The 12999-nt window shown below is 30.3% G+C and overlaps 2 protein-coding genes and 1 non-coding gene across 3 annotated transcripts; all 3 read right to left on the bottom strand.

The window, feature by feature from the left end:
- Positions 1-4105: 4105 nt before the first annotated feature.
- On the bottom strand, positions 4106-4178 carry TRNAF-GAA. Its single transcript has one exon. It is a non-coding gene; the product is annotated as a tRNA-Phe (tRNA).
- A 271-nt stretch (positions 4179-4449) lies between these two features.
- Positions 4450-6650, bottom strand: LOC103854739 (rhomboid-like protein 11, chloroplastic). The gene is made up of 7 exons (XM_009131701.3): positions 6354-6650; positions 6088-6212; positions 5935-6020; positions 5360-5400; positions 5112-5278; positions 4984-5046; positions 4450-4892 (listed from the first exon to the last, which is right to left on the bottom strand). Exons 1-7 carry the CDS (start codon positions 6580-6582, stop codon positions 4707-4709), a joined length of 897 nt encoding a protein of 298 aa, XP_009129949.1. The 5' UTR covers positions 6583-6650; the 3' UTR covers positions 4450-4706.
- Positions 6651-7621: 971 nt separating this feature from the next.
- LOC103854738 (putative hydrolase YtaP) lies at positions 7622-10359 on the bottom strand. Its single transcript, XM_009131700.3, has 14 exons — positions 10257-10359; positions 10042-10173; positions 9860-9930; positions 9698-9778; positions 9472-9600; positions 9298-9384; positions 9151-9204; positions 8832-8922; positions 8666-8736; positions 8439-8508; positions 8309-8361; positions 8138-8231; positions 7962-8053; positions 7622-7868 (listed from the first exon to the last, which is right to left on the bottom strand). The coding sequence occupies exons 2-14, from the start codon at positions 10112-10114 to the stop codon at positions 7761-7763; spliced, it is 1074 nt and encodes a 357-aa protein (XP_009129948.1). The 5' UTR covers positions 10115-10173; positions 10257-10359; the 3' UTR covers positions 7622-7760.
- Between the last annotated feature and the right edge of the window lie 2640 nt (positions 10360-12999).

Genomic DNA, 12999 nt, shown 5'->3' with positions numbered 1-12999 from the left:
AGCACCATTTTTTATTTTTACCACTATTAAATAGACATTCAAAAATACATGATTCATTAAGTGACAAAAGACTCTTATACATTTGTTCTCTATATATAATAAATTATTATTTAAATAAATAAAAAATTTTAAAATAATTTTTTTTTGTTTTCAAATTATACTTTTTCAAATTCGAACTTTTTTACAATTTTTTTCCACATTTTTTTTTCAACATTTCTTTTTGAAAATCAAAATTATGTTTAAAACTTTTTTTCAAAAATTTTAAATATTTTTTAAGTATTTATTTATATATTTATTGGAATTCTAAATTTTACATTCTAAAAACCTTACACTACCCCTCAACTATAATCCCTAAATCTATATTAGTTAATTCTATAGGTATAAATGTCTTTTATCGTTCATTAAAAGTGATGGTAAAAATGGTTAGTGAAACATAAAAAGTGGTATTATAAATGTGGTATTTGTAAAAATTTCCCAACATAAATTCATGTTAAATAAATTTTGAAAACCACCAACTTGCGTTTTATTTTGGTTATTTTGACTTTTGGCTATAAAAATTAACAACTATTTTGGTTTATTTGATTCATTCATTTTAAACCAAAAACCATAATTAGATGTATTTTTGATACATAGTTATGAATTTTATTTTAAATTATTTAAAAGTTGAATTTATTAAAATATAAATACATTTTCTTTCTCTAATTTTTATATAAATTATTTAAAATTTTAGTAGATTTAATAAGAAAAAAATAAAGTTTATTAAAATTTTGATCACATATAGAATAAAATAAAATATTATTAAATAAATAAATTTACCATAATAAATAAATTTTCAACATATAAAATAAAATTAATAATTTATTTAAAATAATTCTTAACTTAAACAAAATAATATGGTAAAATCAAAGTTTCAAATAAATATCATATTAATAAATAACTTAAATATAAATACTATCACTTATATTATATAGTTTACATATAATTATATTATTATCTACTATTGTATTGTGATTAACCGGTTTTAATCAGTTTAATGTTAATAACCTAATTATATCCACATATCACGGTTTCTAATTTATAACATACATATGGTTTATTTGATATAACAAATTCAAACCATATAGTTGTTTTTAGTTTATTTTTGTTTTAGTTAGTTTTGTTTTGTTTTACCGAACTGAGCATCATATAAACAATGATACCAACAAAATTTGAGAGATGGTTTTATCAATAAATATATAAAAAATTCAACATCAATGCATAAGTTAAAAGGAACAATTTCTGCAAATTTTAAAACTAAGATGGATTACTTTTTCCAATTTTTATAAACATAATGGGTAAAGACAGTCTCCTTTAGGCTTTATGTTCCATCAGTTATCATGCAAGCACATAATGCTGAATCTATTCGATAAAGACATTACCATTTACGAGAACAAAACAAACTTAAATTTAAACAAACAAAGAAAAACAATATTTAACTATACTATATTGACATATATATATATATATATATATATTGTCTTTGTTTTATAGAAACCAACACTATAAGTTTAAATAAAAATGCTTAGGACTATACTAATTATTGTAAAGTTTGAAGTGGTGGTGGTTTCATGATAATATTTATATATGTACTAAAAATACAATATAATGTATGATATGCATACAATAATATATATATAACTAAGTAGTGGGTGCCTATTGGTGAGGGTTAATTTTGTGTTTGGTGTAAATTCGTTTGTCATGTGTTTGATTCTAGCTGAGAATAAAGTTATTTCTACTTAACCAATTTAAGCTTCTATGGTTCAAATAGTTTATATGGTAGCTCAATAACAAACGATCTGGTTATATTCTGACATTAATCGAAAACCGTAAAAACTTGGATGAAATAGTGTGTAAACAATCTACATTTTAGTACTAAAATGTATTTCTGCCGAAACCGACCAGATTAACCGATATAATATATATATATAGTGAAAGATAAGATGTGACTCTTTCTTTTTGAATTCAATTACTACTAAAAATATATTTATTTAATTCTCACTTAATGAGTCAAATAATGTCATATTTTAGAACGATCTAATGAAATTTTAATACGTGGACTACTTAAGGTTTCTTCTTAACATGAATATAGTGGTGGTGCCAGAATATATATGTTGATAAGGATACATTATGTATGCGTACACAATAAGGATATGGATGATCCATACATTGATACATTCCATCATGCATGCATTCCTAAAAATGGTGTCGGATGTTAATATATCCGGTTGTGTAAAACGGACCAAAGCGTATAATCATTCCTATTAAATTTGACTTCCACTAAGAACAACTTCAGTGCACGTTGGATAGTCAGGGTTGATGGCGTATCATCATCACATTTTCTCCATGCAAGTTGAACCTTGTACGTCACAGTTGAAATTGGTTAGGAGTTAGGACTCAAGAGGCACTATACCAACTGCATTGGACCTAGTTTGTGCAGTTCCACGTCCTTGCACCACTAGTTCAATGTTAATTAAGTAGCCACATCTGGAACAAGAACGGCAATATGACATATGTTATATGGTGTAAAATGAAGTAAACACGACATATATTTTATGTATATTTAAAGACATATTTGAAAGCATGTTATGTATATATATTTTCTATCTTACAAGTATAGAATTCCATGAAATGGAGTAAAAGAATTAAATATCAAATCTGTGTCAATCCTTAAAACAATAAAAATGGATCTTTTTTTTTGTCTCTCTGTTTGTTCTGTACTGTATATTTTTCGTCTTTTGTATAACCTTTTTTTGGATCAAATCTTTGCATAACCCAAAATGGTTATTGACCTAATATCAATAATATACATGGACGTACGCACATTCTCGAATTAGATACTGGACAATAACTTGATTGGAGCCATTGTCATAAGTAGAAGATGATGTGTCAAAAGTCCTTCGTCTGCATGTACGACTATATATATTATATGTATCCACGTCCATAAACAATAGTTAGCGTCTAGTCAAATGAAATATATGTATAGTGTAATGTGATGTCAATGTGTATAATACTATAATATAAGAATAATTTTTACAAAATAATAGATTAGATGGTTATGTACATATTGGTATCTCTGCATTTAACAAAGTATTGGAGTGTCGCATAGTTGGGGCTTAAGCGATCGGCCAGTATGCTCTTGTCAAGAGATTAAAAGGATTACTGTTATGTCTATAATTGTTTTTTTTTTAAACCAACCATTTTTGTATAAGTGGGTGATTACCAGATCACACTCATCCTCCATTTGAAAACTTTTTGGAAATGTTTGGAAATGTTTGGAAATGTTTTAATACATTGGAATCCTTAAAACGTTTCAATCTCTATATTTCTTTGACAAAAAAAAAAATCCTTAAAACGTTTATAACATAGCTCTCGTTTAATGGAATCGATTGAATAGAATGCAACTATTGCAAGTATTTAACCACATTTAAACACTTATCAGATGAAATAACATGTAGATTTGATGTTCATTGTTCTACGCTGAATTTAAATAATTGTAATTTTTATATTGATCTATATTCCCTATAAATTATTTTAGATCCCAACTTGTAAGAGATATGAAATTTCTAAAACCATTCGATATAATAGTTCTTCCATAACCCATTTCGAACCAAATTTTATTATAAAATCATCAATAACATATCAAATTCAGAACTATGCTGAATCTGCTTCCATGTCAATCAACATTAATAAATCTACAACTCGATATCAACTGAGAATGAAAATGTAATGACTCTATATCAGATTAGGTATCCATTACTTATTGTTGTTGTGTTTCTAACATATCTTGTAATAGATTTAATTGAATAACACGCAACTACCGCATGTTGTTAATTTGTCTCTGTTTATATTTCTCCAAAGAGTGTTACTACGTTTTAAATGCCTAAACATTAAGAAGAAATCATCCTCGATACCTTAATGGATTTAAATGAAAGTTAAGAGCTTAAAATTTGTGATAAAATATGAAGTGGTTTAGTTTCAACCTATAGCAGACTAAGACAATGAATTCAACAATGTCGTTATTACACGTTATTTGATATTACAAAAAGTAGAAAAATAAAAATAAAATTGCGGTGAGCGTGGATCGAACACACGACCTTCAGATCTTCAGTCTGACGCTCTCCCAACTGAGCTATCCCCGCTTGTTGGCATATGTATTACTGTATTAAACATATTAAACAGCGGATTTGCAGTGCCCCTCGTTTGTTTAAAACTCAAAAAACATACAAGACATAACATTAACAGGAGGCACAGACAACACTACATCTCGGCCATGTGGATAAGGTGATGGTCGAGAAGATGATTATGAATGAGACGGCTAAACCGAGTGGGAGGGTATTGCAGTGAAGGGAGAGTGAGTGATGGTTTGAGGTTTGTGCAGAATATGAAGACAACGAGAGTTGAAGCAAACCATTTGGTCTTCATTCAATTCCTTAATCAAAGGCTTCGTTGAGGTAATTTAACTCTACATATTGATTTTTCATGAATAGGGTTTGGTCAGCTTGACATTACAACAGAATAATCATATAAAATCTATTTTGCAGTGTCCGTTTCCAATAGCTACAGACCACACATTTAGAGCAAAACCTTCAGTTGTATAACTCTGCTGCAAAAGAATTGGTACTAACAGAACCTCTCTTGATCCACATTGTTAACACTGATTCTCGCAGTCACTTCTTGGGGGACCTTTGAACATCTTGATCCACAGTTTCCGAGGGAAATTTGCTGAGTAGCCAAACCAACACAACACCAACAAGGGCACCAGAGAGATGTGCAATGTGATTAACAGTCTGCAAAGAATAGCCACCATATATAGTTCCTGATAATCCAGCTGAAGCCTGAGCTGCTTCCATCACCTATCAGAATCAATGATCTTAAAACATTACCATCCCATTAACAGTTGTAACTATACTGATGATGCATGTCTACATGTTGAAAGACTCTTACCCTCTCAATAACGAACTGACCCAGTATAAGAACTTCAAGGATCTTCCTCCAATCCCAAGACATCTACAATAGAAAAAGAAAGTTACAGCTGGATGATTTACAAGAACCTAAAGAGAGAGGTATAGTACCTTGACGAGGACGCTAATAGCAAACAAACCAAAAACAGCTCCAGAGGCTCCAACAGAAACAGCATTTCTCGGCAAAACTAACCAAGAAACCAGGTTAGCTCCAACACCAGTGAACAAGTACGACAGCCACAAACCGAAGTTCCCTTCTTCTTCTTCAACAAGCTTTCCTGTTTAGCCACAAGAACAAGTCCCAGTCTCCATTAGCTCTGAACTGAATCCAACTATGTGAAAAAATCTTGAAGTCTCACCAAAGATGTAGAGGAAAAAAAGATTGCTGGAGAGATGGTTCCTAGAATATATATATACAAAAAGAACAAGAACAATCAGGAAGATTAGCATCATATATTAGTGTCCACTCAAATCTCTTATATACTAGTGTTGATCCATTTAAACTTTACATGTAGGAACTTTAAACTCCACTTTAGGATTGTAATAAAATCATTTTTAAGCCATCTACTTGTGCAACAAACTAGACTTTGATACCGTGTTAAGTTTTTCTGAGCTTTCAATTTAAAATCAATTGACGATAAGTGAATAGACCCATCCCTTATACATTAGTGTTGATACATTTAAACTTTTCAATGTAGGATCTTTAAACTCCACTTTAGGATTGTAATAAAATCACTTTAAGCCATCCTACTTGTGCAACAAACTAGACTTTGATACCGTGTTAAGTTTTTTTGAGCTTCCAATTTAAACTCAATTATCGATAAGTGAATAGACCCATCCCTTTATATATTAGTGTTAGTCCCTTTAAGATTTTGACATGGAATCTCAACATTCCTTAATTTTGAAAAATCATAGAAAGCATGGAGGTTCTCACCAGCTAGCATGGCAGAACGTTGCAGTCACAAACTGGTACCACGCTGGAAAATTATGGTACAGATAGAGAGATTTGATGCTGCGAACCTAATTGAATAAAGAAGATACAATGTTACAGCCTATGCTTATAAACCATATCTTAAAAGTTCAATACCTGAAAGAAGTGATCTGCCACATAAACGCCAAGATTAATAAGTATGATCCAGAATATGCCATTGGCTCGCTTCTGTGGCTTCCTTTGATCTCCTCCTTTACTAAGCTCAAGTTGTGGCGTTATGTCTGAAACAATACATCAATAGTAACTACTTAACAGAATAACAGAACCACTGTTACTGAACTAAAAAAATCATCTTGAAATATCAAAAAGACCCAAAATTCTCAAAGTTTATAACTTTCTACTCTTTGGGGACTGAAGCTCACCGGATTGGCTGAACCTGCAAGTGATAGGAGATTTTGAGACGATGGGTGGGCGAAAGGTTGTGGCTTTTGATGAATTGAGCTCGGAAGTTGAGGAAAGTGGGAAGCTTTTGGTGGTGAGTGGTGTCGGCGACGGAGCTGCACGGCGGAGATGTGAGGAAGGCAAAGGCGGTGTTGTGAAGCGAGTGGAAGACTGTGGGAGAGAGAGACGGTGAAGGTGAAGCTGTGACATTTGCGAGTGAGTTGTATTGTAACCCAGAGAGGAAGAAACCTTCTACGAACAAAGGGACAAGCAAGACATCTTTTCTGGTTCGATCAAACCAACCGGTCTGGTTAAGTGGAAGTTGGGTTGGATCACATCCGCAATCCGACGTGGAAACATTCTGGTTACTCTAGGCATTTCGGATTTCAAATTTCGGTTCGTTTCGGTTAATTTAGTTTCAATTTTTAAATTTTAGAAATTTAGAATTTGTTCGGTTATTTATGAAATTTTGTTCAGTTTCGATTCAGTTAACTTGTTTTTGTTTGTTTAACTGGAATAGTAAAATTAAAAGCTAGATAATATTGGAAAAAAAATCAGTTTCATTTCTTATTCTACTTGGGTTTTAGTTTTTCTTTCAGATATTTATGTTATGTTGGATAAGTGTATTGATAGTCCGGATTTTTAAGAGAAAATTTTAGGAAAAGCAAAATTTTCTGATAAATATTGAACAATTTAAATAATTAAAAAGTTAAAAATATTTATATAATTCGATTTTTTTCAGATAATCTGGATTGTACGGAGATTGTTAGTCTTACTATTACTACTGCAGCTTGTTTCAGGTGTTGTTTCAATTGGATTGACATTGATTTGGTTTGGTCTGAATAGAACTAGATGTTGTCTCACAGGCTTAGTCTAAAAATTGAGATGCTTTTAATGTATGTTAGTCAATTAAGATTGAGACAAGTTTATGTTCTAGTTAAGATTCAGACAAGCTTTTGTTCTAATTAGAAGTTAATCAGAAGTTGTGTGTTTGTATTGTAGGTGGTGTTGCACGAAGTAATGATCATGCAGTTGCCGAACCAGTGCTTGTGGGGATATGGTGGATGAGTTTGTCTACCAGTTCCAAAGCTTTTGTCAATACAGAGCCAAGACGAACAAAACAGAAGAGGACCAAAGTTTTTTGTCTGTTCACATGGACCGCATCAAGCTGGTGTTGCAGCTTGAAGGTGTGATTAACTACATGGACCGCATCAAGCTGGAATGAAAGATTTTTGTCTGTTCACCTCTCTACTAAATTGATATGCATTTCATACTTTTATTTTAACGATACATAGAACCAAAGTTTTGAGATGTCTCTTATGGACGAACATGCATTTATTAGTTTACATTTTTATATTTTCTGTTACATATGGTCATGTGCCTTAGTTTTAATGAGAAGTCATGTTTCCTTTTTTAAGGAACTTGTCAAACCAATCTGATGATTCTTTGATCATGAAACTCGTCACTGTGTGTCCAACTCCATCTTCTGCTACGAACTGCCCTCTCAAAAACCAAACACCAAAACACTTTTCAGATCATTGTATCTGGTTGCATTAGAACCATAAGATTAGGTTAGATCAGTGATGTACCTTGAAGTTTGCAGGAGTTTTCTTATAAGCCTTCTTAGCTCTCTTCACTGGAACAACTAGTCCACCAAGAGGACAGCGAGGATCCTCAGCGCCTGCAAATGATATTCCAAGTATTTGTTTTTTTTTGTAAGTTGGTAGATAATAATGAGCCATACACAAGACTACACTGTGCTCACCGTTAAGGAGGTAAAGAGGGCGTGGTGCAATCACTGGTACCGAGTAAGGCGCATCAAACTGAGAGGCTAGGCCAGGAGCTATTCTGTCCCACACCTGTTTAATTTTTAATGTATACAGTTACAAACCAATCACTTGAGTCGCAGTCTTATAGTTACTGTCATGCTTCTTACCTTCTCGACCACTTCTTTGTCGATTTTGCTCTTTCCCATATCAATCCTTGCTACTGAAAGCATAAAAGAATATCAAAGGAATTAGAATCCTCATACTTGATAACCTTAATTCATATATTCAGATTGTGACCTTCAAATAAAGGTTTTAAGCTGTCGACTCTTGCTTGCCACGCATCATTGTCTATTGCCCATCTGAATCCCTGACCAACATATAAAACATGTTATAAAAACTTAAAGAGTCTTCTCAAGTAGGAAACCATTCTCATAAAAATCATCAGTTTAGTCCAAGTAGTTGGGGTGCTGCTTATCGGTATTTGGTTAGTAGAAACAAAAGATCAGCTAAGGATAAGTTGGCACCTGAACACCGATCAAAGGAACAGCTACTGAATAGCGGGTGTCAACTGCAGCAGCAAACCAAGCCTGCATCCCTGTGTTTGATTTCAAAATGAGCAGAGTTTGGTAATGGTTTTAATACGAAAAACAACTACAAATCGTAGTACTCAATGTTGTTATGGGGACTGACCTCCTAGAGAAATACCGGTGATTCCTATTCTTTGTGGATCTATATCTTTCCTCTGAGTAAGATATTCAGCTAGTTTGATCAAATCCCAGACCTGAAATAACAAAAACATCAACAATAGTAGATGCAATAATAATGTCTTACGCCGAGATTTAAGAAGCTATTAATATTTTGGTGTAAATCTTAACAATTATTTTTACAATTTAGGACCATAAACTTATATATATATATATTGGTCTTTAAAAACTTTGGAGATGGACCAATACAATAGATTTAAAATGTAACTAAAAAAAATGGAGCTAAGTAGAAGTAATGTTTTTACAGTATCAAAGATAAAAGGCATTGTTTTTCCATTTTTCCAAGATGATATTAGAGCCTGCAATTGAAATTTACACCAAAATCACCATGTCAGAACTCAAAAGTGTACAGAAAGATCAATAGATGATTGAATCATAAACAATGACTTTACATCTCGATAGGCAGTTTTGGAGTCAGCTCGTTCCCCATGGAAGCGAGAGTCTAAACCAATGGCTACATATCCCCGTGAAGCATATGCCTTACAAAGCAAATCAAAGACGTTCTTTCAACTTTCAATATAGAAGAAAGCAAAAGTATAAGTTAAGATGTTTTTGTTTTTTTTTACTTCAAGAAATGGCCTTAACCATTCTTTGTTTGCGTCTGAGGCATGCATAAACACAACAGCTGGTCTTCTTTCTACACTCTTGTCCTTCAAGCTTAAAATAAGCAAAGGTAATCTTCCTTGCTCTCCAGCCTTGTTACATTACATAAAACAACATCTTAGCACATATAAAATAAATGATCAGAAACTTGTTAGAAAGACAAGAGAGTAGTGTTAATAAATATATTACCTCAGTGTGCAAATGAATGTTTTCCTCTTTAAGCATGCTTTTTAAGTTATCCATATGTTCCTTTGGATACGACTCTGTTGCCTGGTTTGGTCATGAAAATAATGAATTTTTCATTTTGTATATTTATATAATATAGAAAAGTTATCAATAATAATATCTCACAGCTAAAGATGGAACAGCACTTTGAAACACAGGATTTGCCACTGGCTTCGAACACTCAGCTACCAGTGGAACTGTTAACCAAGATTTGGATTATAATAACAGTTCATTTAACTCTGTGATTAATTCTGAATAGAATAAAAAAAGAAGGTTGATATATTAATAATAAGATCATTAAAACAAACCAGGGGCTGATCGTCGACTAAGAAGAACATGGAGAAACTGAGATCGAAAGTGAACGGCTTCGTGAGTTTCCATAGCTCCGGTGATTAGGAGATTGGAAACAAGAAGAAACAATGTACAGTTCTTTACAAGAACTGCAAAAGTAATTTACTGAGAGGAGTAAAGAGAAAATATAAAAATATTTAAGAGAAGGTATTTAAAAATTTCATCAAGAAACCTTTGGCTGATCTTTGACATGGAAGAACGTGGAGAAACTCCGATCTGAGCTCATCGGTTTCGTTAGTCAACGTTTACATCTGTTATGACTTATGAGGAAATAGATACGGATGTTCTGTTTTATAATGTTAGTGGCTGGGATGCATGTTCAGTGATGACAATTTGCTACCTGCTCAAGATCTTATTGCTAGTTGTGGTTTATCTACGTCTTTTAGTCATCGTTTTGTTATGGTGCACAATAAAAAAAAAGTCATCGTTTTTGTTTTTGTTTTTGTTAGCAAAGCCACTTTATTTTATCTTGATATATCATATTCCTTCCATTTTTGAAATTATTTAACATCCCAAAATATTTTAAATTATATAATATTTATTTTTAATATAAAATTTACTAATTTTTATATTTTAAAGGTATTCACTACTTGTTTTGTTTTGGCTAAAATATGTTTACATAAATGATTAATAATTCTTTTATTTTCAAAATTAATAATTAAACAAGTAATGATGTTTTATTTTTCAAAATTAAACATTATATTATTTTATATGATTAATTAAAAAACATTTTAATTAATGTTTATTAGTATTTTTTTAAGATATATACTTTGTACTTAACCCCCAATACTTTTTTATTCTCTTTCTGCTGTTAGAATGGACGAGAAGCCTATGTTTAATTTGTAAAATTGTCGACATAAGGAATCACTAGATTTTGACCCGCGCTTTTAAAGCGCGGGATTATTTTTTGGTTGGAAATAATAATGTAATAATTTATAAACTGGATATCCATTCTTGTTAAACTTGTGTACATTATTTATTTTAATTTTTTGTGTGTTAAATTTTTGGATTTTGAAGAAAACTATATTTTGTGATTAGACATTAATTTCTTATTCAATATTTTAAAATATATGAAAAATAATCATGAGAAGTGTAATTTTTAGCTTTGTTAAGTGTTAATTTTTGACCCCAAACTCGCGGTCGAACCGATAAACCCGGTAATCTACGGTGAAATCGATAAACCCGATTACTCGTATATAATCCGGTTCAGATTTAATGAACAAACCCGTTAATTAAAAACTCGATAAAACTTGGTAAAAACCGAAAAACTCGTCATTAACCTGTGATTCAACACGTGTTGACCCGGTAAAACCCCCAAAAAAATCTAAAAATATTTCTAAAAAGCTAAAAAGACTTCTCATATATTTTGAATATTATAGAAAATTAAATAAATTATTTGTAAAACGTTAGAAATGGATTTGATATTAATCTTCATTATTATCCACCGATCTGTTATTATAGAATTTTCGATAAATAAGAATGAGTAATATTTCCTTTATGTGATCCGATCATCCGAGTGTATATAGAAAATAGAAGTTTTTGAACAAACTAATATTTATTGTATAAAATGAATATAGGAAAATGAAGATATTATATATATATATTTTATTTTTGTAAAGTAACAACTTTAAGAATTTGCTTGATCGAGGGTCAAATGGATCATATATTAGTTGGCAACCCTGATTATGATATATATTAGTTGCTATATACAATATAACCTCTATAAGTTAATATTCGATAAATTAATAATCTCTATAAATTAATAAATTTTGCTGGTCCCAACTTGGGTCGGTTCAAAATTTGATACAAATCGATAAAATAATAATATAATAATTTTTAAGTAAATCCTATGTAAATATAAAGTTCCTTTAATAATATAAATTAATAATTTATGTGTATACATATTTTATATAAGTAAGAACTTATTATTATATTGTTTATTTTATGTTCACAATGGAATTATCTTTATATTTTCTTAACACTTAATATTTTTTGGTGAAATTTAGTAATATTATATCTAAAACCACATTTAAGTTATATACAATATGTGTTCAAAAAAAGTTATACAATATATATTATATACACAATATAATATAATAAATTAATATAAATGTCAAATTTTTAAAAAATAACAATTAATGTCTTTACACTAAAATCAAATATTATTCTTATCTTATAAATATACCTTAAAATAAAAAAATCTAAATAAAGAACCTTCCGTAAATTAATATTTCTATAAATTAATAAAATTTTAAATTCTCAACATTATTAATGAATAGAGGTTCTACTGTATTCGGTTAGATTTACAAACCGAATTTTTGTTTTCACAGCATATATAGGAAATAGAAGATTTGGAACAAACTAAACATAAACTAAACATAACTGAATAAAAAAAAAAATATGAAACAAAGGATATTATAGATATTTTTGTTCAAAAAATAAATTCTTGGAATAGTTTTATAGATAGTTTTGTTCAAAAAGAAAAGGTTTTATAGATAGCTAAGTTTTGGAATATTTGTTAACATGGTTAATATTTTTTTAGTCTAAAAAGGGATTGGGTAGCTATCTTTTTATTATAGATCGATATGTTGTTTAAATTAATTATTATATTTAATAAATAAAACCAAATCGTGGAATAATTTTATAGATAAGTTATTTTGTAATATTTGTTAACATGGTTTATATTTGGAGTCTAAGTAGGGACTGGGTAGTTATAGATTCATATTTTGTTTTGATTACAAAAAAAAAAGATCCATATATTGTTCAAATTATTTATTGATATTTTATAATGTCTATAAAAAGGAATAAAGTTTTGCAGTATCCTATCATAATGTAAAAATAACAATACAATGTAAGATAACTATTTAGTAAAATATATGGTAGGTGATCGGAATATTTTTCTGGGTTTAGTGTCT

Source organism: Brassica rapa, chromosome A02, assembly GCF_000309985.2.
Source record: "Brassica rapa cultivar Chiifu-401-42 chromosome A02, CAAS_Brap_v3.01, whole genome shotgun sequence".
NCBI lineage: Eukaryota > Viridiplantae > Streptophyta > Magnoliopsida > Brassicales > Brassicaceae > Brassica > Brassica rapa.
This window is presented reverse-complemented; position numbering and strand designations above follow the sequence as displayed.

Bases quoted from the DNA above. Each gene is read 5' to 3' on its own strand.
- LOC103854739 (XM_009131701.3), bottom strand. From the start codon at position 6,582: ATGTCACAGCTTCACCTTCACCGTCTCTCTCTCCCACAGTCTTCCACT. The intron at 5,401-5,934 runs GTGAGAACCTCC...TATATATTCTAG, and splicing joins ACGTTCTGCCATGCTAGCTG to GAACCATCTCTCCAGCAATC. The intron at 4,893-4,983 runs GTAAGAGTCTTT...TGATTCTGATAG, and splicing joins GTCAGTTCGTTATTGAGAGG to GTGATGGAAGCAGCTCAGGC.
- LOC103854738 (XM_009131700.3), bottom strand. From the start codon at position 10,114: ATGGAAACTCACGAAGCCGTTCACTTTCGATCTCAGTTTCTCCATGTT. The intron at 9,931-10,041 runs GTTTGTTTTAAT...CTTGGTTAACAG, and splicing joins TAGTCGACGATCAGCCCCTG to TTCCACTGGTAGCTGAGTGT. The intron at 8,509-8,665 runs GTGCCAACTTAT...TATGTTGGTCAG, and splicing joins TTCCTTTGATCGGTGTTCAG to GGATTCAGATGGGCAATAGA.